Source organism: Cervus canadensis, chromosome 6 (assembly GCF_019320065.1).
Source record: "Cervus canadensis isolate Bull #8, Minnesota chromosome 6, ASM1932006v1, whole genome shotgun sequence".
NCBI lineage: Eukaryota > Metazoa > Chordata > Mammalia > Artiodactyla > Cervidae > Cervus > Cervus canadensis.
The window spans coordinates 77,895,338-77,919,742 of record NC_057391.1 but is presented as its reverse complement, the minus strand read 5'-3'; the positions used below and the strand labels follow the sequence as shown (position 1 = coordinate 77,919,742).

Here is a 24,405-nt window from a genome sequence, read left to right as displayed (position 1 = left end):
TCAGACTTTACAGGAGACAACGCTAGATGACTAGTTCCCAAAAAGGGCACTAGTTATGGTGGGTGCACTCTGGAGAGGAGGAGCTACATCTGCTTGTCGATCTCGGGAAGGGATGACCACCACAGGACAGGGCACCCTGCAGGCTAGGAGTCAACGCCCCAACTGATGAAGCTATGAAGGCCTGGGGAACTGTTCTGCAATTTCTGGGTCATGAACAAGGCCACCACCTCCTACAGAAAACATCTGCCCACTACTCTGTACCACTGAGAGCTGCCGAAGAAAACACTTGGAGTCCCCTACTATCCAGGCATGACAGAGAGGGGTGGCTTTTACAGAGCCTGGGATGGTATTTTCAGGAGGGGGAGAGCAGCAATTAGTCACTTGTCAAGCAGCTGTGGCAAGATCTGCAAAGGCTGGAAGCTGGCCTGATACCAAGGGGAGGGAAGCTGATCGGGTTTCCTGTGATTACTTGTACAGATAACAAACAATCTTTTGGGTGACAGATAATGTGGAGGATAACGATTAGGGAGGACTCCCCTCACTGTGTGCAGCACTAGCCAATTCTGTCTGATATTGGCCCTGAACTTTAGGAGGGCTCCGAAGACGCTAATTCTAAAGGACTGGGGGGAAAAGAAATGTAGCAGGAATGGTGAAGCTGGCAAAGGGGATATCCAAGTGACTGCCGCAAAGAACACTGTTCACCTATAGAAGGGAGATAGTGAATAAGGACAAGAACACATGGACACATAAGGCATTGAGAAGTGACTGGTTAGGCCTACGCAGCAGAAGAGACCTCATGGGTCATGGTGGACCTCAAGCTGAGTAGGTCTACAATGCTGAGCTAGTTAATAGGGAGCTAACAAGATGTAACTATGAATATTATCACTTTATTAGGCATAGCCGAGAAGAGAGTCATGTCCAGAATTGGCATCTAAAAAGGATGAAGAAAAAGTAGGAAACTGGAGGAGCCAAGTTTCTTGGGAGATACATGTTTACTGAAGGGAAAGTAGCAAGATAAGTATACTCAGTGATGGAAAGCCCTTCAAGAAGGAAACGACAAAACCTTTCATCTTAAAAGTACATCTGCAGTTTGCAATACCTTTGATAACCTTTTTTTCTTAACCCTCAACAAACACAGAAACAACCATTTAGTAAGGGGACTAGGTAGTAATTAGTTACAGATAGATGGCACTAGTGGTAAAGAGCCTGTCTACCGACTCAGGAGTCCCAAGAGCTATGGGCTCAATCCCTGGGTCGGGAAGATCCCCTGGAGAAGGGAATGGCAACCCACTCCAGTGTTCTTGCCTGTAAAATCCCATGAACAGAGGAGCCTGGCAGGCTGCTGTCTGTGGGGTTCGCGAAGAGTCGGACACGACTGAGCAAATAAGCATACGAATCTAAGGGACAAGCTTGGTGAAATAGCAGGATTGGCCAAAGGCCCTGTGGCTGGTCAATGACAGAACTGAGCCTTGAATCTGAATCTCAGGATCCAAATCTATTTCCCCTACATTTCTCTCTGGACTTGGCTGGAGGTGAAGGACTATTACCATATATACGATGTTATATTATTTCCAACTGTCTCTTATTGGCATAGACACGTTTCATAATCTTAGACTTGAAAAACCTTCAATCTTTAGAAAAGACAGCTCAGAAAAAGCTGCAGCCAGAGGAATTTGAGATAGGCAGACACAGGACAAAATTTTGAAGAGTGAGGGGATTGACATACTCAGATTACTCTGAAAGATTATGGAATCTCTCTCCTTGCTATTAATGACATCTGCATCAAGAAATCTGATATCTGGGGCTTGATGAGAGCTCTCATTTTCTCAATGTTGAAATTTCAGCCACAGTAGTTCTGATTTTCACAGTTGTTGAGGTGAGCTGAATATCACCAATGTTCTGGCTAAAATAATCACCCACTCTCATAAGCTTTCATAAGAAATGGAAATGGGGCAAGACAGGCCAGATCACCTGGAGTTCTGATGTGTTGACGAAAAATAAAATAGAACCCTGATGTTCACGGTGTGTGGGACGACAAAGCAACAATTATCAATGAAAACAATTCATAAACATGATAAGTAGAGCCAACCACATGTTGGAGAGGAGTCCTGGGGGATTTTAGAGGCTTCACTTTAAAGTTTAAGTCCATTAAACTTAGAAAAATAATTCAGTCTGACTCTTAAGAAAAAAATGTAGAAGAGAGACATTAACTGTTGGTAATTTAAAAAGATTCCAGGCAGAAGAGATTTAAGAGGGAAGCATTATAGATAAAGACAACAGAGTAAACTCTAAACAAAGAAGGAAGGCCCATTTTTCACCCAGGGTGCCAAAGAAGGCAGAGAACAAAGTTTAAACTCATAAGCTCTGACACATTACACACAGACACTCATACATAAATTGTTACTATGCTAGGGTAACCTGAGGCATTTCTTAATCTTCCATGTAAACTTAATATAAGAAGTGCTTCTTTACCCTACTCTCAAGAAACATATACCTTTTCTGGCATGAATAGTTAACTTATTAGGTCAACCAGAAGAAAAAACACATTCATGAAATTAAACAGTACTGACATCTGTGGGCAGCCATTTCTCCTGGCTTTTAATCACTGGCTCTAGTGAATGTCAGACACTGACCAACTTATATCCAAATTTTGAATGATATTTGTAGATAAGCTGTTATAAAGTCTCCCCATATCATATTCTGCAGGATAAAAAATCTTATGTAGAAGTGACTTTACTGAAAAACTCATGCCATACATGAGTTTATGTACATACAAGGACTTTATGTACACTCTTAAATATGTACTTTCATATCAAACCACTGTAGCTCTGGGCAAATACTGACACATCTATACAATAAACTTTGGAACGTAGTGGTAGTTTTCCAGAGGAGTCAGGAGTTAAGGATTTATGCTATTTTCAAACTGGTTTATTAGTAAGGACCTTGAGACGTCAGGAAAAAGTGGGAAGACTAAGGAAGAAATTATTCCTATTTGGTCATCAAAATGTACTAAGCATCCATAATGCTGGTGCATTGAGCACCTAGCTTTTATGTTCATAGTATAGTATGGCGCATACTATGCAAAGGTGCTTAGGATGAATACACTGGGTAAGAAATCCTCTTCTACTGGAGGGCAGTAAAAATGTGTATGTGAGATGGCCAAGAGGTACTTGAAAAGATGCTCCACATCATTAATTTTCCCTTCCTTATTCGTGCTCAGTCATGTCCAACTCTTTGCAACCCCAATGGACTGTAATTTGCCAGGCTTCTGTCTACAGAATTTTCCAGGCAAGAATACTGGGGTAGGTTACCATTTCCTTCTCCAGGGGATCTTCCCAACTCAGGGATCAAATCTGCATCTCTTGCATTGACAGGTGGATTCTTTACCAACTGAGCCACCTACCAAGCCCAATTAATTAATTGTCACAGAAATGCATATCAAAATGGTCAGAATGGCCATCATCAAAAAACTTACAAACAATAAATGCTGGAGAGGGTGTGGAGAAAAGGGAACTCTCTTGCACTTTGGTGGGAATGTAAATTGATACAGCCATTTTAGAGAACAATATGGAGTTCCTTAAAAAATTAAAAATAGAACTTAAAAAATTAAAAATATAATCCAGCAATCACACTACTGGCACATGCTCTGAGAAAATTATAATTCAAAAACACACATGTACCCCAAAATCACTTCAGATGGTGATTGCAGCCATGAAATTAAAAGATGCTTGCTCCTTGGAAGAAAAGCTTGATCAACCTAAATAGCATATTAAAAAGCAGAGATATTATTTTGCTGACAAAGGTCAGTCTAGTCAAAGCTATGGTTTTTCCAGTAGTCATGTATGGATGTGAGAGCTGGACTATAAAGAAAGCTGAGTGCTGAAGAATTGATGCTTTTGAACTGTGGTGTTGGAGAAGACTCTTGAAGTCTCTTGGACTGCAAGGAGATCCAACCAGTCCATCCTAAAGGATATCAGCCCTGGGTATTCATTGGAAGGACTGATGTTGAAGCTGAAACTCCAATACTTTGCCTACCTGCTGTGAAGAACTGACTCATTTGAAAAGACCCTGATGCTGGGAAAGATCGAAGGCAGGAGGAGAAGGGGACGACAGAGGATGAGATGGTTGGATGGCATCACTGACTTGATGGACATGGTTTTGAGCAATCTCAGGGAGTTGGTGATGGACAGGGAGGCCTGGCGTGCTGCAGTGCATGGGGTCACAAAGAGTCGGACATGACTGAGCGACTGAACTGAACTGAACATCTTATACAATGGAATATTACTCGCCATAAAAAGGAGCAAAATGAAATTGGATCATTTGTAGAGATGGGGATGGACCTAGAGTCGGTCATGCCGAGTGAAGTAAGTCAGAAAGAGTAAAACAAATGATCGTATATTAACACATACATGTGGAATCAAGAAAAATGGGAGATGAATCTAGTTCCAGGGCAGGAACAGAGACAGAAGTAGAGAATGCATGTGTGGACACAGCGGGGAAGGAGAGAGTGGGATGAACTGGGAGATCAGGCTGACATGTAGACGCTGTGCTGTGCTCAGTCCTCTCTGACTCTTTGTGATCCCAAGGACGGTAGCCCTTCAAGACCCTCTGTCAGTGGGATTTTCTAGGCAAGAATACTGGAGTAAGTTGCCATCCCCTTTCTCCAGGGGAGCTTCCTGACCCAGGGATCGAATCTGTGTCTCCTGCACTGATAGGCAGATTCTTCACCACTGAGCCACCCGGGAAGCCTATATATATACTACCCTGTGCAGAACAGATAGCATGTGGAAGCTGTGATTTAGCACAGGGAGACCAGTGCGGTGCAATGTGATGACCCAAACGTGTGGAACTGGGGGAGCAGGAGGTCGGTCCAAGACGGAGGGGAATCTATGTATACAAAGAGCTGATTCATTTTGTTGTACAGCAGAAACTAACATTGTAAAGCAATTATACTCCAACTAAAAAAACAAAAACAACTTTGATTTTGTAGTTAATAAACCTTCCTATCCCTCTCCCCAAAAGTACATGTGATCACATGTTTTTCAGTCACCCAGTCGTTTCCGACTCTGGGACCCCGTGAACTGGGGCACACCAGGCCTCCCTGTCCCTCACCATCTCCCCGAAGTGTGCCCAAGTTCATGTGCATTGCATCGGTGATGCCATCCAGTCATCTCTTCCTTTGACGCTCTCTTCTCCTACTCTCAATCTTTCCCAGCATCAAGGATTTTTCCAACGAGTCGGTTGTTCTCATCAGATGACTAAAATACCGGAGCTTCAGTTTCAGCATCAGTTCTTCCAACAAGTATTCAGGGTTGATTTCCCTTAAGACTGACTGGTTTGATCTCCCTGCTGTCCAAGGGGCTTTCAGGAGTCTTCTCCAGCAACAAAGTTCAAAGGCATCAATTCTTTGGCACTCTGCTTTCTTTACAGTCCAGCTCTCATAACCATATGTGACCACTGCGAAGACCACAGCCTTGACTGTATGGACCTTTGTTGGCAGAGTAAAGTCTCTGTTTTTCAACACACTGACTAGGTTTGTCATCATTTTCCTGCCAAGAAGCAATCCTCTTCTGATTTCATGGTTGCTGCCACTGTCTGAAGTGATTTTGGGGCCCAAGAAGAGAAAATCTGTCACTACCTCCAGCTTTTCCCTTTCTATTTGAAATGTAGTAATGGGGCTGGATGCCATGATCTTAATTTTTTTAATATTTAGTCATAAGCCGGCTCTTTTCACCCTCATCAAGAGACTCTTTAGTTCCTCTTTGCTTTCTGCCATTAGAGTGGTATCATCTGCATATCTGAGATTGTTGATGTTTCTCCTGCCTATCTTGATTCTAGCTTGTAACTCATCCAGTCTAGCATTTCTCATGACGTGCTCCGCATATAGGTTAAACAAACAGGGTGACCGCAGACAGCCCTGTCATACTTCTTTCTCAATCTTGAACCGATCAGTTGTTCCATACAGGGTTCTAACTGTTGCTTCTTGACCAGCATACAGTTTCTCGGGAGACAGGTAAGATGGACTGCTATTCCCATCTCTTTCAGAGCTTTCTACAGTTTATTATGATCCACCCAGTCTGTTATGATCCACACAGTCAAAGGCTTTAGTGTAGTCGATGAAACATCGGCAGATGCTTTTCTGGAATTCCCTTGCTTTCTCTCTGATCCAGCAAATGTTGGCAATTTGATCTCTGATTCCTCAAAACAGGTCAGGTCAGGATGTTACAGACGAGACGTGTGTGCAAGTCCAAGATGGGGCTTTTAACATTTTTTTTTTTTTTGCCACACTGAAGTATTTGGGATATTAGTTCCCCAACCAGGGATGGAATCCGTACCCACTACAGTGGAAGCACAGAGTCTTAACCACTGGACTGCCAGGGAATTCCCTTTAGCTTTATAATATGTGGTCATGAACTTAGTTCTGCCACCAGCTGTGGCCGCTGGTCAGCAAGATGAGAGTTCTGTAAACTAGGGAAGTCTTCAGTCACCACACAAATAGACACTGCCTACTTCCGAGGCCAGATTCTAAGACAAAGTGAACCCAGCTGATAAGAGTATACTAAAATTGAAACTATCTTCACCTTTCCTATGCTCACCATGAATCATTTTTCTGAGTAGTTTAAGACCTGCAAGTGAAACACCCATTACAAAAACAAATTTCTTTTTAAAAGATCTCTCCCTGAATTTCCAAGCTTCACAGACAATGTATATTCTAGCAGTAACACTTAAGAGCAACTAATAGACTTTTTAATTGTAGAAAGCTTTCAATGTGTATGGCTCCTCTCAATGACATCCAGATAGAATAACCCTATGTAATTACCAACCTACATTATAAGCAGTTCTCATGGGAGGGCCACACAAAACCTGCACAGCCATCAACAGGCAGATTGGAGGACAGAGGCAGCAGGAACACAGCCCAGGCAGAAATGCGCAGTGGAGCTTAATCACTGTAATTTAGATTTTGTCACCAAGTCCCAGGTACAAGCTCTTTTATGCACTGTCAAGAGATCTCCACATTAATTGCTGTTCCTGTCTTCCGAGGACACAAACACTCTAATTTGCAGTGATTTTAGTTTCTCGAGCAATATGCATTTGGTGGCTACGTCCCCCCTTTCCTCCAGAAAAGGAAGTCTGCTCAAGCTCTGAATATCCAGCTCCCTCTGCCAAGATCAACAAACTGGAGTCACAAAGCATCCGTATTTACCGGAGTCGCAAACGAACGTGACTCAACCTACCAGTGGGTGGGAAGCCCTGCCATCCTCCCTAAAAGGCCACATTCTTCCTGAGCAACCTTGACTTTCAACAGAAGAGCTATTTCTAAATGATGATTTCAATGATTTCTGCATGGTCAGTTGGAAGCAGAAAATGTGGCTAATCCTTTAAGACCTTCAGGGAGTCACAGTCAGCACATTCAGACAATGCTAACCCAGGTGCCGACTTTTCAGACGGGGCTTTGTACCTCCCCTGGGATTTGGTAGATCTGTTAGATCGCACGGCCCACGTTCTGAGCTTCGGCTTCAGAGGCCCAGCACTTTTTAACTTTACTCCAGAGCGATGCCATTCTTGACAAGACCTGTGACTTTCTTCTGCCATCCAATTAGATCAGAGATACATTCCCCAGATGGAGTACTATTTCAAAAAAGACATTCTCTTTTCAGAATGAAGAACTGAAAACCAAATCTAGGAGTCAAGGTAAACCTGAAAACCACAGAGGAACTATTGTGAACTGAAAAATGTTCTGAGTCAGTGCACAAGCTGTACTTAATGAGACAGTGGGTGTGCTAGAAACAGCAAGCCAGTCACATAACTGAGTCAAGTGATTCTACGTCTATATTATATTATCATGGTATTTGACGCCTGGCTTTCTGTTTTCCAAACACTCCCTTATTCCATCTGTACCAAACATTCTATTTTCTGAATTATGGACCGGAAATTGGATACATGTTACCTAAGAATCCTGAGATGACTTTCCCAATTGCTTTTCTGCTTAGGGGGCCATGCAGTTTCCAGGCCTGTCACAATCACTTTTTATTACTGCAACGTGGTAGTGGTAAACAGAGATAAAACTCAGGAAATGCTTCATATCATCAACGTTTTAAAAGATGGGAAGTGTGTGAATCTTATCAGTAACAATACAGACAACGGGAAAAGTTGACTATTTAACTGATCAAGTGAAACAAATCCAAATTAAGTCAAGGATGTCCCCTCTCGTGAAGATTAACTGGGGTTTACTGACAGATTATGTGCCTGGATTCCCACTGGAAAAGTAAAACTAAACTCAACTTTTCTGCTGCTTTTCTTTAGCGCATAAAAGAGGACTGGAAGACGGCAAGGTTAGATGCTATCACACAAGCTGATCAATGACTGACAACAAAAAAAGGTAAAAGGAAAAACCACCACATAGATTAACAGGTCCCCAAAGATAGTGATGAATGTTCCTCCCTAAAAGGATGAATATCTTGTCATATTTTGGACTGCAGGCTCAAACCCAAAAGAGGAAATGAAAAACAGTATTTATTCTGCCTATCAGCATGATTGCTGAGGATACAGGGGAAATGTGTATGTTTCTATTCTGAAAGGTAGATGGGCTGTGTCTAATTTTAGCCACGCTTTCCTGTTGGACACCCCTCACCCTCAACACATCACTGTCGGGAGCCAATCACTGAAAACAGATTGCTGTGCAAACACTGGATAAGCGATGTCCTCTGATAGAGAGAGAGTGTTAAGGATGCATCCAGCATCATACATGATATGCCCTGTTAGTCTTGGGAAAGACCTCTTCCTTTCAAAAATATGGTCCAGATTTTCTTACATCTTCAAAAGACTGTCTCATTTTACATTCTCTATCACTAGCAGGAAGCCACAGGACAAAATTCTCCTCATTCTGGTATGCAGTTAGGCACATTTTTATAAAATCAAATACAGCTACAAAAAAACAGATCTGCAAACTTTTCTCAGAGTTTAAAATAATTCACTAGGATGGTAGAAATAAAGGATTTGGATGGTAAATAAATATATAAAAATTAACTGCCATTGTGTAAAAGACGCCCACCCCCCCCCCCCCTTTTAAAAATATACTCTTGATGGAAGGCAAGTGAGAAGAGGCCAGAAACTGGATGCAGGAGGCGGGGAGTGGGAGGGCCGGTTACCTGGTGTGGGAAGCAGCATCACTGATACTGAACGTGGGGTTCTCCCTGGTCAGAGGGCTTGACCCGGCCGGGCTCTTGGTGTGGATGTCCAAGCTCAGGGAGGACTCGGCTTTGCGGTCCATGCCGTGGCTGTCTGCCTCTAAAGTCCGATCTGCCATGGAGATGACTTCGCTGGAACTGTGCCACAGCGGGGCCACCTTCTCCTTGGCCGGCCCCGAGCGCGGCGACGAGGTGGCCGCCCCCAGGGAGGCCGTGCTGCCGTGGCTGGGGCCGTACGAGGTGGTGTCGATGCCGCTGTCGGCGGAGGTGCCCTGCAGGTAGCTGTAGCTGCTGAGCTCGGCCTCGGCGCGGTCCCCGTCGTACCACTTCTCGTCGCTGTGGGCGCTCGACGCGTTGCTGGACAGGGTGTTGCTGCTGGAATGGCTGGAATAGTGGCTGTCGGACTGCAAGGGAAGCAGGGCTCCTTAGAACAGGCTGGCTTCTCGGAGAGCAGGCAACAAATACCGGGGGAGTGACTGCGAAATGTGTCCTCCTGGGGGGTTCTCCAGACACAAAAACGCCTCCATGATGACAAAGAGCAAGGCGGGGGTACCTGGGAAAACCTGTTCAGAAGATTTCATGGCAGGCAGTGCTGGAAACTTTGCTCTTTTAGAATCGACTTTTCATTATTTAGTTTGTTTAACTTATGCTGAAGTAACTATAGTATTGAGAGAGTCTTAATCAGGGGGGAAAAAACAAACAAACCCTAAACTCTCATTGGATGTGTGCTTAGTCGCTCAGTTGTATCCGACTCTGCAACTCCGTGGACTGGAGCCCTCCAGGCTCCTCTGTCCATGGGATTCTATAAGCGAGAATACTGGAGTGGGTTGCCATTCCCTTCTCCAGGGGATCTTCCCGACCCAGGGATCAAATCTGGGGCTCCTGCATTGCAGGTGGAACTTTACCATCTGTGCCACCAGCGAAGTCAAAACTGTCATTAGAGTCTTCTAATATCTAAGTCTTAAAATAGAAAGTGATACTTCCAAGGGGCTTATAATTAGAAAGACTGTATTGATCAGAGTAAACAGAAGGCAGAATATAAGACTTTTTCTTAGAAAGAAAAGATATCTTTTCTTTCTTCATATAGCATCTATTTAGGAGACAGCTTTTCTAAGGAGTGCTAAGAGGTAAAATGTATACAGATGTGCCAAGACAATTCAATGGGGGAAAATATTCTTTTTACCAAACAGTATTGAGAAATTAGATATCCACATACAAGAAAGAATGAAGTTGGGTCTTAACCACATAGAAAAATAAACTCAAAAAGGTCAAAGACCTAAGTGTCAGGGCTAAAACTATAGAACTCTTAGAAGAAAATATAGGTATACATCTCCATGGATTATGTATACAAATTAGGTATACAAATGATTAGACTATGCAATGGTTTCTTAAATAGGACACCAAAAGTAAAAAAATGATGAGCAAATAGATAAACTGGGCTTCATCAAAATTAAAAACTTCCATGCTTCAAATAACCCAATAAAAAATGGGCAAGGGATCTGAATAGTCATTCATCCAAAGAAGATACACAAATGGTCAACAAGCATATGAAAAGCTCAGTATCATTAGTCATTGCTGCTGCTGCTGCTAAGTCGCTTCAGTTGTGTCCGACTCTGTGCAACCCCATAGACGGCAGCCCATCAGGCTCCCCTGTCCCTGGGATTCTCCAGGCAAGAACACTGGAGGGGGTTTAGGGAAATGCAAATCAAAACCACAATGAAGTAACACTTCATACACACTAGGATAAAGGCAGACAGTAAGGATGGTGGGCATTGGCAGGATGTAAAACAGGGCAGCTGCTGTGGGAAAACAGCTGCAATTATATACTCAAGAGAAATGAAAACCTATGTTAACAAGAAAAACTCCCACATGAATTTTAAAGCACCATTATTCTTAATAGCCAAAAAAGAAGACATCACTCACATGTCTATCAATGGATAAAAAAATGTTGCTATATCCATGCAATGACATATTATTCAGTCATAAAAAGATGCGAAGTACTAATACATGCTACAACAGATGAACCTTGAAAACATGCTGAGTGAAAGAAGCTGGACACAGAAGGCTATATGATTCTATACTATATGATTCCATTCATATGAAACGTCAAAGCAGGCACATCCACAGGGACAGAAAGTAAGTTCATGGTTGTCAATGGCTTGGAGGGGATGGAAGAGTTAGGCTTTCTTTTCAAGGTGATGAAAATGTTCTGGAGTTAAATCACAGTACTGGTTGCACAACTCTGTGAATATACCAAACACCATGAAATACTACACTTTAAATGTGTGAATGTTTCGGTATGTGAATAATGTGAATCATATCTCAATTTAAAAAATGTGGGCAGAACGCTTGTTGGACAGCGGCTTGGTTGCTCAGAAAGATTTTACAGTTTATCAAAGAAATATGATTTCAAAGGATATCTGAGTAAAACAGTATTTAAATTAGAGGGTGGCTGAAAGTTCAGATACTTGGTGGAGATTGAGAGAAAAGAAGAGGAAAGACGTTTGTGTGTCTTTACTGGCTGCAGGAAGGGGGCTGAAGGAGGACAGACCTCACAGTCAAAGATCTCCTCCCCTTGAAAGAGGATTGACCCCAGTTACTTCACTGGAGCTACTCTAGTTTCTCTCAATAACTACTTATATTACAAGGCCATCATTTATTTTTCCTAGTTGCTCCAGGGCAGAACCCCTGTAGCACCTGGACCTGGGCTATAGGATTTGCTAGCTCCAGGCCATGTATGGCTCCCAGGCACTTAAAATGCGGCCAGTTCACATTCAGATGTGTTGAGAGTGTAGAGTAAGTGACAGATATAGATGTAGATATAACTCAAACCACATCTGGAATTGTAAGTGCTCTAGCCAAATTTTAGAAAAAGAAACAGGTGAAATTAACTTTGAGACTAACCAAATCTAGCCAAAATACTATTTGATCATGTAATCAGTTTACAAAGTGTTAATGAAGGAAGGGAAATTGACAGATGGACTAGGGTAATCCCACATTTACAAGTGGAACTGTGGCAGCATCACATTTCATCAGTAAATCTCTCTTCCACAGCCCAGTACACGATGCTTGCTCATGAACCTGTGAAGTTTACACTTCAAAACTCATTTCAATTAAAAAAAAAAATTGAGCCCTCTCATTATATTAGTGAATATTAAATTCAGTTATGTCCTCATCCTATAAAATGACATAAATATAAACAATCACATTCCAGTGAACAGACAGACCAAGGAAATCCACTGCATTTAAAGAGGGAGGAAATGAGAGTCTCTTATTCCCAATTCTACCTGTAAGTGATGGGGAACTGTGTATAATTATGGTAAAGAGACAACAATCAGTGCAGCCCCGGAAGGAAAGAGAAGCAGTAGGGCGAGCTGTCAGGAAGCTGTCTGTCTCCTTGACTGATGTTCCAACCATTCATATCTCATGCTGGCAACTGTGTAAGCAAATAAAATCTTAATCAAGTACATTCTTATTCCAGACACTAGGATTTTCTGTGATTGATCACATGGCCTTCCATCCAAATCCATGGGGGTAGCAGGTGCATCCCAATGAGGAATTTCAATTTAATCTCAAAACAAGCTTAAGGCCAGGCTTCCCAGGTGGCTAAGGGGTAAAGAATCTGCCTGCATTGCAAGAGACTCCGGTTCAATCCCTGGGTGGGGAAGATGCCCTGGAGATGGAAATGGCAACCCTCTCCAGTATTCTTGCCTGGGAAATCCCCTGGACAGAGGAGCTTGGCAGGCTACAGTCCATGGGGTCACGAAGAATCGGACACAGCTTAGCAACTAAACAACAACAAAAAGCTTAAGGCCATTGGCAGTAGAAATTTCAGGGCTATGGCAGCCAGCGCCCACTTTCTACTGGGATGACTTCCCCTCTGACACCGTGGAAGAATAAGAGAGCAGACCAGTACCATTTTCACTTGGCAAGAAAGGCACAGGGCTGGGAATCTACCACTTTTATTTGTTGCTGTTCAGTTGGCCCGCTGTGTCCAACTCTTTGTGACTCATGGCCTGCAGCACACCAGGCCTCACTGTCCCTCACCATCTCCCAACGTCTGCCCAAGTTCCTGTCCATGGCATCAGTTTTCACTGCACCATTTTGATTACTTTACAGTTAACTTACGTGCCCTTGTTTGTTTGGAGACAAATGAACCACCGGATCCTGACGCATTAATCTCCCACTGGGGCTCTCTCGGAAAGCTGGCAGTACCTTGGATACTGCTGGGAGGTGGCAGGTCGGCTCTGGAACACAGCAGAGGACATCACGGTGCAGGCACTAAACAGGCACGGGCGCGGGCTGACACATGAGGACGGCCTGCCCCTGCACCTCTCAGTTCACTGGCCAGCACACTCGGAATTTCAGCGAGAAGCTTGTTGAGAGTTTACACGAGAGACAGCAAGTCAAGAGCTAAGTGGCTGATGGATAAAGCTTGCAGCTGGTGACAGTATGTCACACCATACACATGAGCAGAGCCAAGTACCACCAAACCAGAGGCCACGAACAATGCGGCAACGTCAGGAATCAATTTTCGGCTTGGGGAGGCGGGGAAGTCTCGAATATATGAATCAAATTTATGAAATCCATTCATTGCAAAGTGTGGCTAACCTCGCTTGGTCTACGTTACCTAGACAGGCATGGATGCAATCGCGCGTTACTTACCATGACACTTTGGACATATTTTACCTGTATATTCATGCTGCTCGAGGACAAAAGAATTGAATTCCTGAGGTCCTCTATAACTGTAAGCTAAGCACAACAGAAAAGACACACAGCGACTAGTTTACTTAAAACAATTGCTTCCTGTTGGACTCCACTGGTGTTCAGGACGGGGTTGTTCCAAAGGTGAAAGGTAAGCGACTTCGCCTCTTTAACACACCTAAGAGCTGACGGCAACAATCGTGCAACGCCATTCCTAACAGGCACAGGACTGAGCACTGTACTCTTTGACTCTCAACTGTGTCCAAAAGTGGAGAGGCAGGAAAAACAAACTGAGACGAGTGAGCCAATTCAATAAGCTAAGTTCTGGGTCTCCCCTGGGAATCAGCTTATCATCTGCTGATGGACAAAGACGGGGAGCCTGGCTAATAAGCAAGAATCTGCTTCACGTTTTCAACCAGTGACCTGAAGGTCGTTAGAGAACTGTGTTCTTACAAATCAAGTGTAGGAAGGTCAGTCCCTTATCCACTCAATACCGTGTACTGAGGAATGAGAACATAACAATTATTTGTCTTGATTCCTCCCTAGCATGGTTTGTGTCAGCTAAGCCCCAGATTCCTTCTGAAATGCCAGGCAGAAAGGGCTGGGTTATCCTTCTGGGATGCTAGAATATCAAAAGTTATAAAAATTTATTTGAACATTTTCTTTGTAGCCTTAGATTTTGGATCAAGAAAGGTCTTGGTTTTAAAAAACAAAAGGCTTCTCTGGCAGGCTCTAGGAGTATCTTCTTTTTTTTAAAAGAAAAGGTATAACCTTACAAAAAGGATGAACCAACGTGTTAAAAAGATTCACCAGTATTCATTTCCAAACCTTATCTATGAAGCATGGGATGCCACCAAACTAAAGTGGATGCAAGGGGGAAGAAAAAGACTAGAGGAAGGTTTATGCGAAAGAATGACTACGGGCCTAGGACGAACCTTGTAATTACCCTTTCCAGTCCCAAGATACTGTTTCATTCCCTGTATGACTTCACATGAGTGGGAAGCATGACCCTGAACAGTGCACAAAGGCCCGCTGGCAGCTTTGTTCAAAGCCTGCAACTAGGAGCCAAAAAAAGCTGCTAAAGTCATGCTGAAGGAGGGATCCTGTTCACATGTGTTGTTACCATCTCAACGGTATCAAAACATATGGGATTCGAAACGTTCTGTCAAGAGCGGAACAGTGGATCCGAATATGCTCAGGTTTTTGGTGGGGGGTGGGGAGTGGGACGAGAGTAGGGAGTGACAGATGGCTCCAATAACGAGGCACACATCGCACTGAAGGGGTGGAACAAAGCCTATCTTCAGAACCTGAGGGTTTTGCTTCTCTTCTTCAACTCCTGCCTTAACTGAATTCATCTCCACTCCCTTCCATGTTTGAGGGTTTTTAAGAGTCCCAGCATGGTCCCCACCTCTGCACTGAGGATGCCCTCCCCTGCCAGGTACGGAAACGTGGGCACAGTCACTAAAACAGAACAAAAGGATGCGTTTGCAGAGAGGATAAAACGATGAGGGCTTTGCCGTGAATGCTGATCTGTTTCCAGCCCTGAAATTTACTTCTTTTTATTCCACATTGATGGGAAAGCTACTAGATAGAGGCAAAAGGAAAAACCTTTAACAGTCGGGATTCAAGTCCCTGATGTATCAACTGTGTTGATACTAAATCCCTGGTGCTACTGTGTTGAAACTCAATCCTGTTTCATGGCAAAATGTTATTGTATCAACTAGTATTTAGATGTCATCAGAGAACTGTGTAGAGAGACAGGGAGAAGGAAAGGGCCATGTGCCAGAAACCCAAAGGAAGGCTCACTCATGCAAATCTTTTTCCCTTCCAGCTGGTTTTATCCTAAGACGTTTCCTTAGCTGACAGCTTCATAGCAGAGTTGGGGGGGAAAAAAAGCCTATAAAGGGAAGAAACGCATCCTCAAGAGGTGACTAGAGAACAATTATATCTCTTTCCCATTTTGTACACAGCTTTTAAATTTTTTAAAACTCAACGTTAAGAATATCAACTAATCTCCCAGGGCCTTTATACTAGGCAAAATCAAACAGATAAATAAACAAGGCTGGGGAGGGAGATAGCACCTAAGTGTCTTAGCACTCTGGCATTTCAACCTTGGTGCTGAAAATAATTCCTATGTACTTTCTGTCTTCAAATTCAAGGTCACTTATGAACAGAATTCCTTGACTTTTCTCTCAGATCTTAACTGCTGCTTTGACTTCTACACACATTAACAGACTTAACGCTCATTCCTATTTATGACCCAGGGCTGTACTAGAGAAGAGGATACACCGATGACATCAACCAGAGGCAGCCAAAGTCACCTGGGTATAAAAGCAACTTGCTCAGTGTACGAATTAGTTACTTACCCATCTGGTCAGCGATGCTGTCTTCACTTCTTTGCCAGCTGGGTGTGGATTTCCCGCTGCCACCAATGTCTGACTGGGTGTTCTGCCTGTCGATGGAGGCGGGGGATCTGCGGCTGATTCCAAACCTGGGGGGATTTCGCCAAAGGCAAAGACGACATGAGGGACCTCGCCCATACGGGAAGGCAGTCCTGGGTGTAACGCACTGAACTCTAATGACAGGTACTACTAGTTTTGCTCACAGGTCTGTACTCATCCTCGTGCATGCATACGTGGATGCCAGAACTGTGGATGTTGTGGTCGGGATACACCCCTCTGTTCAGCAGAGTATGTATGCTAAGTTTGTAAACTGTGAACAAGGGCAGGAGTCATTAGCACTGAGCCAACCTAAAATAGATACAGTAAAAAACCAAAACCTTCTGGCCCTTGTATAGTTAAAGCTCTGACGGTCATTCACAGCCAAGAGAAAAATGTCACCATCCTGGTGTTCCTTCTGTGTGTGTTGTCCAATTGGCACATTCCAGGGGTTTCTCCTAACTCAGTAATCGGCTACATCACTAAGGCACTCATTCTTGGAACAAGTATTTTCTGAAGTTGTTACTCTAAGGTCTGAAAGACAAAGATTGCTAACATTTACATTACATAGGGACCACTTTCCAGATGTATAAATTTCAAACTGCCTTTGGAAGAGCAACTTGGAAGTGGGTGAGCTGGCATATATAAAGGCAAACGTCTATTTCTGGAAAGAACATTTATCTATTTAATGAGCCCATTTTATTAATAACGTTTCCTATGTAGAATAATAATAAAATGTATGCTTAATTAAAGTATTTGTCTTGATTAGTAACATCAGCAAAGTAAATGCTAATGGAGTCCAGGAAAAAGGCCCAGGGTATAATACTCAAAGATCCACGTGGAAATTTACAAATCTGTATGTGGGCACTAATGAACTTATAAGTAATCGATACAATAAATCACAAAACAGGACCTGAATTAACTGATGCATGTGACAGGTGTCTTTGTTACAAACTGATAAATGTGTGGGGAGAAGCACCAATCGGTGTATTGCAAAGAGAAGGAGATTAGGAGGAGGAAGATCAGTAGTTAAGTTCAGCTTCCCCACCCGGAGTCACTCAAGTTCTGTCTTTATTTATTTTTAAAATGGCAACTCTTATATGGATCCAGGGAGAAAAACTTATATAAAAGCCTCTGCAACATAGGGAAGGCTATGGAATATTTTAGTAAAACTCCTACTATAATATCTCCCTTGTTACTTTTTGCACAAATGACAGTCATTTACAAGCTTAACTCATAAGCATCACTAAACAAAGTTACCTCCATTATTAAAAACAAATGAAAACTTGAATTGATGAAAATTTCAGTGAAAGGGCTCATCAAAAAAAAAAAAAAAAGAATTCACTAATTATGATGTTTGTCACCTCCTAAATCAGGTCCTTGTTTAGAACTGTGAATATCCTCCAGTTGGCTCCAATGATCCTATTTTAAGTACATAAAATTATTTTTTTTTTTCCCCAAAAAGGCACAGAGATCAAAGAAAGAAGTGAATTGGAATCTTAGTTTTACTTTTTGGTAGCAGTGGAAACCCAAGACTACTTTTTAAACCTCTATAAACTGAAAGCCAAATGCTTTTCTGGCTGTCTGCTTTTAAAGAAATGATAAAGTAAGCCTGTCTGTCTTTCAACTCTGCCTTGAAAAAAGTTTGACCCAATGAACTTTTGGTTTTAGTTCTCACACCCTTTCACCAGGCCATCAGGGCTACGAAGGCCCCATCCTTGAGGAGCTCAGACAAAACCTGTTCCAACTTTACACTGTGCCTCTTTTTGAAGAACCTAATTGTCCCTTTGTTTGGAGGAGCACTTTATAATACTCTAGGAGTCACAGTTCCCATCTGAAGGAGTTTTTAAGTAATCATTTGGCTGATACACGAAACGCATTCAATGACCAAGAAACTTCTCCCTCATGAGTCAGTCTATAGTTCCCCAGGGCAGGCTGACAGCTTTGAAATATCTTCCATACAAGGGGCTGGAAACTTCTTCTCTATGACTTTTCACTTACTGATCTCAGTTACCCCCAGAGACAAGTTTAACCCCTCAGTGAAGAGTGCTGGGAGGAAGCCGCTGTGGCCTCCCTGACTCCACGCGCCGCCTGCACGCTGCATAGCCTTGGCTCCATCTCTCACACCACGATCCTCTGACTCCGTGTCTGCCCATCCGTCCCTTTGCACGTGCCCTGCTTCGCCCACATTCCTTAGGGTACGTGGCCCCAGAACACATCTCCAAGGGTGGCAGAAGAGACCCCATGTCTTTTTGTCCCTGTTGCTTTTTAACTCTCTTATTCCCATCCAAAACTGTGCACGTGCCCTTTTCCCCTTCACCCAAGTAGAGCAGTTTTATTAACCAGCCCGTGAAACTGCGCCTCTCAACTGATCTGGATGCTCTCCACATCCTTACACCAGCAAGCGGGCGGCACACTCCACACACAAGCAAGACACTGAGTCTGCTGCAGCACAGGCCGGGCGACAAAGGGGGCGGATTACACTCACGGACGTCAGTGTATCTGGACCTGTGGTCACTATCTCACACCGTGGAGCCTGTCCAAGTTCAACATTCATGAGTTCACAGGAGACTCCATACACTCCTGCTTCACTTCACCCTGGACCTATCTATTTTTACTGGGCTAAGTTACAGAGTAGATGCAACAGTTGTCCCCTTGGTAAGTGTAACTTCAGAATCAAACCTGGCTCATGAGGAACACCTGTCAATCAGACAGCAAATACTAAAGTCTCTTGCATCACTGATACAGACAATAATTTACTTGGGATCTAAAGGAAAACACTGTACCAGCATCTTCCTGTAAATGTTCACTGCAGATAAAACTGATGTGACACAGTAAACAGTCACCAGTTAACCTGAAAAGTGATGGGGGAAACCCTCCGTACCAGCTATGGGACACTTAGTATCAAACATCATGTCAAATAACTACCACCTTATTAAAAAAATGGTATAGCATGAACATTGGAGCCGTTTCTACCATTAATAATCACCAAAAATTACTGTTTCAAATTACATCTTAGTATGTCTTGAGAGTATATATCAAATGTAGAGAAGACACTAACATGATTTTGTTGCTGTTAGCTCATTTACACTTTATTGCTGTATTAACACTGAAGTTGCAGTGAATTCTTACTTTTGAAGTCAAACAAGGCTATTTAAAATCTACCAAACCAAACAAAAAATAATCAGTTGGGCTTGTGGTATGGGATAATACTACTACTTAACTCATAAAATCTTTTGCAGGGGCCTGCAATAAGAGCTAGAATTTTTTACTAATTGTCACTGAAGTAATTAAAGTAAGAAATGTACATTTTAGACACGCTACCAACGGACTCCTTGGGGAGAGAGCTGGGGAGGGAAGTATGTTTTATTGTAGTTTTTTATTACTTACTTTCTGCTAACATAAACATTTAGCAAAAATATCAACAAAATTATTCTTAACAGCTGTAAAAACCAACAAAAGACTATAGGATAAAAAAATACCCATTATGAAACTATTCTCATAAGCAGAATTGTTTTATAACATGGTAAGATCTCAAGAAAGTAAACAAATCATATGTGCATCTGTTAAAAATAATTTGGAGAAAACTTGGAACAGAAAGATCCTTTTTTTCTCCCAACATGCCATTTTTGAATTTCAAGTGGTTTCAAGTTCTTCAGAGGTGTCCTGGCAGGAGGCCTGTGATGTTTCTTTTACTCTCCCTCTGAGCAAAGTCGGTTTATGTGTATCATGTGATGTTTTCTGCTAATTCCTTTCCAGCTTCAGACATGCCAATTCCCCTCCCCGCCTTTTAGTAGCCTTTATAATCATGTACACTTAGCTTTTTAACTTTGTAAGTCTTGTCAGAAGCAAACGGTTACTTTGGGTGTTTAGTGTTTTCAAAAAAGATGGAGAGAAAAGCTCCCAAACAACCCACAGGCTGAAATCACAGATTTCTAGAGTGTGAGAAAAATCCTTTTAAGCTTTGGACAGAATGAACATTTTTCTTACTTTAACATCAATATAAACTCTACCCAGCGCAAGCAGCATACTCCTAAGTTCACTTTGGAAGAAATTTTAAGAAGTGGCAAAATCCATACGATGAGACAAGATCAATACATATAATGGAGGAATCGATATAATTAGATTTCTTTGCCATTGAGTCCTTAGAGGCTACAGAATGATAAACTTTCTAAGAAGTGGTTGGAACTAGCCATGAAAACATTTTTTAATGGGGAGTATAAACTGTATTTCCCCTTTGGTGAACCGAGTCCGGCTGAATGGAAACTATTTTGCATGTCTGAGTTACACATGGGAGGAGAGACAGTGATGCTGACTTTACCTACCCTTCGGGCATGGACTTCTGCCTGTAGGTGCCCCCTCCAGAGCCAGTCTCGCTGGATGAAGACAGACTGCTCGGGGAGTTGCGACATGGCTGGGATCTTGCTAAAGCCATGGACGAGACCGTCACATAGATGTCCGAACCAGGAGACAGCCTGTGTGTGCAAACAGAAAACGTGAAGTCAGCAACTCAAAGGGAAAATCCCAAGGCAATGTGATGGGTAATATATGAATGCGACAAACGCAGCCACTTTGTGGAGATAGTGAAAATAAAGCCAGCTGGAAGCCCACAAAAGAACCTTCCCATAAAACTACTCCCTTAAGGGGACAGCTGGAAAAAGGCCTTGAAGGGGGAGGGGGCGTCAAAAAATAACAGTGGGAAAAAAAGAAAACATGTATGTTTCCAAAAGCTGCCAGAATTCAAGGGCTGAAATGCTTATGCAATTTTGCAGTATGGCAGCCCAGAGAATATAATGAGTCCCAGTGACATTAACATGGCAATTAATTCAGTTTCCCCACTGGTTCTCCCAGAGTATATGACCACAGTGAGACGGGGACATTCTTTGTAAGCTTCTTTGTTTTCCAATTTTATTACTAAAGGTCTGGAATGAATATCCAGATATTGCTGTTTAGTATGTATAAATCTGGTTGATTTATATATCACCATACAAAAACCTCCATGGAAACATGCCTAGAACTGCAGTTCGCTGAATTTCATTGGGATGACCGAGTTGATAACACAGCAGAGGTGTGCTCTGCCTAGCCCCCAGTACCTCTCTTTCAAAAATTATGGATCCCTCACCCCGTGGACTGGCTCGGCACAGAAAACAGAGCTTTGTGGTTAGGACAGACATGATTTTTGACCCCTACTTGCTCCATTCAAGTAGGCACTGGGGCAACTGCAGGATATTAATAAGTGAGGCTGAAGCCTGTGACAATTTGTCAGCTAAATCTTGACATCAGCTAAAACAATGATATTTTATTTCAGAAGCAAATGCTGGTCCAGATCATTGGCTCTTGTAAAGGGGCAGCAGGGCAGGTCATTTCCATTTTATAGTTGAGGGAGGGGAATCAAAGTTATTTTTTCACTAAGCCAGGCTTCTTGAATTTCTGAGTCCACTGCACTCTGCGCCAGGCTATTGCTATTCTCTAGAGAAAGATGGGTTTTCTGTGCTTAATAAGACAGCTTGCAAGGGGTCTGCAGGGTCAGACGATTTTGCACATAAAGGGGTTTTAATGCTGAAGCCGAAGTTTTGAAGCCCTGGGACCTTCACTGAAACACAGGTTTCCTTCAGGGAACCTACATAACTTCTGAAATAGAGCAGAGGGCTCCAGGTACAGGAAACTGACAGAAGGGATAACAGAATCACACTCAGAAGCTTTTCTAGCAGAAAAAGAATAAGGATAGACACCCCAAAATATGACCCCCAAAGTTGGTTTATGTCCAAGAGGCAGATCTCTCTTGGGGAGTCCCAACTTTCTCCTCAGTGACAAATTTGTTATCAGGTGTGATTCCGTTATCCCCTCTTTCCCATTAAAACATCTCCCAAATTTCTCACTGTTTATTCTGAAGTAACTGGAAAGGGACGGGAGTGGGGGGATGAAGGGAAGGAGTAGGTTACAAAGAAGAAAACTAGAACAGCATGAACCACTTCTGCCTGAAGAGTTTAGTTTTTGCACAGTTTGCTCAGTCGTGTCTGACTCTTTGCTACCCCATGGACTGTAGCCCACCAGGCTTCTCTGTCCATGGGATTCTCAATGCACCTAATTCAGAGAAGGGCTTCCCAGGTGGCGTTAGTGGTAAAGAATCCACCTGCCAATGCAGGAGACCTAAGAGACAGGAGTTCCATCCTTGGGTTGGGAAGATCCCCTGGAGGAGGGCATGGCAACCCACTCCAGTATTCTTGTCTGCAGAATCCCATGGACAGAGCAGCTTGGTGGGCTACAGTCCATGGGGTAGCAAAGAGTCGTAATAACTGAAGCAACTCAGCATGCATGCACAATACAGAGAAACTTCAAATACAGTTTCATTTTGCCGCTGCTTTGCTTTTCTTGCTGCAAAGAGGAGGTGTTACATAAAGGTGAAAAGAAGGCAGATGACAGCAGATATGTGAACACCGTTGGGGCCAGTGCAATGTCTGGGGGCCTGAAGATTTTTTAACTCTTTTTGGGATAAATAAGTAACGCCACTGAATTATATTCATGGTGACTGTTTTTGCTTCTACGAGGAAGTAACAACAAGATTCCATAGCCAAAGTCAAGATGTAACTTTCGTGTTTATATTTAGAGCTTGCTTTTCTTACCCTGCTCTCCAAAACATACATTAAAATATCTTATGCTACTTCTCAACCTCAGCTCTTTTATTTGGCAGATGTATCAGAAAATTCTACTTGGTTACTGGAGTTATCCCAAAGTGAAAAAATAGCATTTCCAGAAGGCCAGCATTCATTCCCAGGCCTTTTCTGCACTTACATAACTCAATAGTGGCATTGTTTTGGACTGTCCACACACACAGAACACACATACAGCAACTGATGGAATGCCACCCAAATGTTTTTATGACTCTAGATGTATGTAGGGCAGGCAAAAAAAAAAAAAAAAAAAAATCAGAATTAGCCCTTATCCTGATGACTTAGTATTCTTTCCAAATACTCTGAATTTGATACCAGCTCACAAATATTACTGGAAAACAGATCTCGTTCAGGGAGAGGGAGGTTCCTGCCTGCCTGGCATTGGCAGTCTACTACCAGAAACCACGGCTGATCATTACTGGAATTTGGACTGGTTGCTGTCTTGATACTTTGAAAAAGAGTAATCCCCAAATTGGCTCACAGAGGAAGTCAGCATGCTAGCCTCTTGAACCTCTGAGCCCCTGCCCCCAACTCTACCTGAGGGGATCACAAGTCTAGTCTTTTCTTTTGAGATAAACACAGATCTTTCTTTCTACTTTCTCTCAGTCTTAACGAGCCCCTATTAATGTCTGAATAGGTTTACAGGACTAAGATGACTATATCTATCACTTGCTGTGACATCTTTTGATTTTGTGGAATTTAAGAAATAATCTTCTTTGAGAATGCTATGTTCACGGTTAGAAAGGAAGTATCTAAAAACCTTTTTAGCATTTATTTCAGTAGATTCTCTTCCCTACATTGTTATCAATTTAGCCGAGAAATAACTAAATGTTTTTAAAGTAACCAATCTTAAATTTTCTCTATGGCTATGACTTCCCTCTGCAGAAATGAAACACTGGGGGCTTTTGGACTGTTCAAAGAATGCAGCAATTGAAAAAGTCACGATCATCAGACCAACAGACAATACTCCCATAGTCTGCAGGACTACACTCAACGCCAGCTTTCCATTTATATGCAGCACATTTCATTGCAATGAAAACAGACAGTTGACTGGGATGGACATTTAGGAAGAAATGGTCCAAGATCAATATCTCAGTTCTTCATTTTTCCAGAAGCCTTCTCATGTCAAGATAAAAGGGAGAAGAGAAGCGCCAAAAAAAAAAAAAAATTCCTGCTATCAAACGAAATAACCCACATCCCACCAAAAAATTGATGCTAAATTTTTTCCCTGCATAGTTATGTATGGGTTCAATTATGTCCCTGTTTCCCGCCTTTTACTCCAAAGGGATAGCACTGCTTGGACATGTCCAAGGAGATAAGGCCCTCTGTAACTCAAGTGCAAAGAGTGGAATGATGGCAAGAACAACCAAGAGAGTTTCAAATAGCAGCAATGACTGACAAATT

The 24,405-nt window shown here is 42.7% G+C and overlaps 1 protein-coding gene across 8 annotated transcripts in view; it reads right to left on the bottom strand.

Moving 5' to 3' along the window:
- The window catches only part of SIPA1L1 (signal induced proliferation associated 1 like 1), a 369,406-nt gene that overhangs the window by 28,942 nt on the left and 316,059 nt on the right, over nt 1-24,405 (bottom strand). For 7 of the 8 annotated variants that reach the window (XM_043472434.1, XM_043472441.1, XM_043472439.1 and 4 more), the window contains 4 exons: nt 20,656-20,805; nt 16,259-16,383; nt 13,317-13,435; nt 9,150-9,592 (listed from right to left, as the gene is read on the bottom strand). In XM_043472434.1, the coding sequence (XP_043328369.1) occupies nt 9,150-9,592; nt 13,317-13,435; nt 16,259-16,383; nt 20,656-20,805 (837 nt within the window). Of the gene's footprint in view, nt 1-9,149; nt 9,593-13,316; nt 13,436-13,877; nt 13,941-16,258; nt 16,384-20,655; nt 20,806-24,405 lie in introns of all 8 variants that reach the window. The other variant, XM_043472442.1, reaches the window with a different exon arrangement.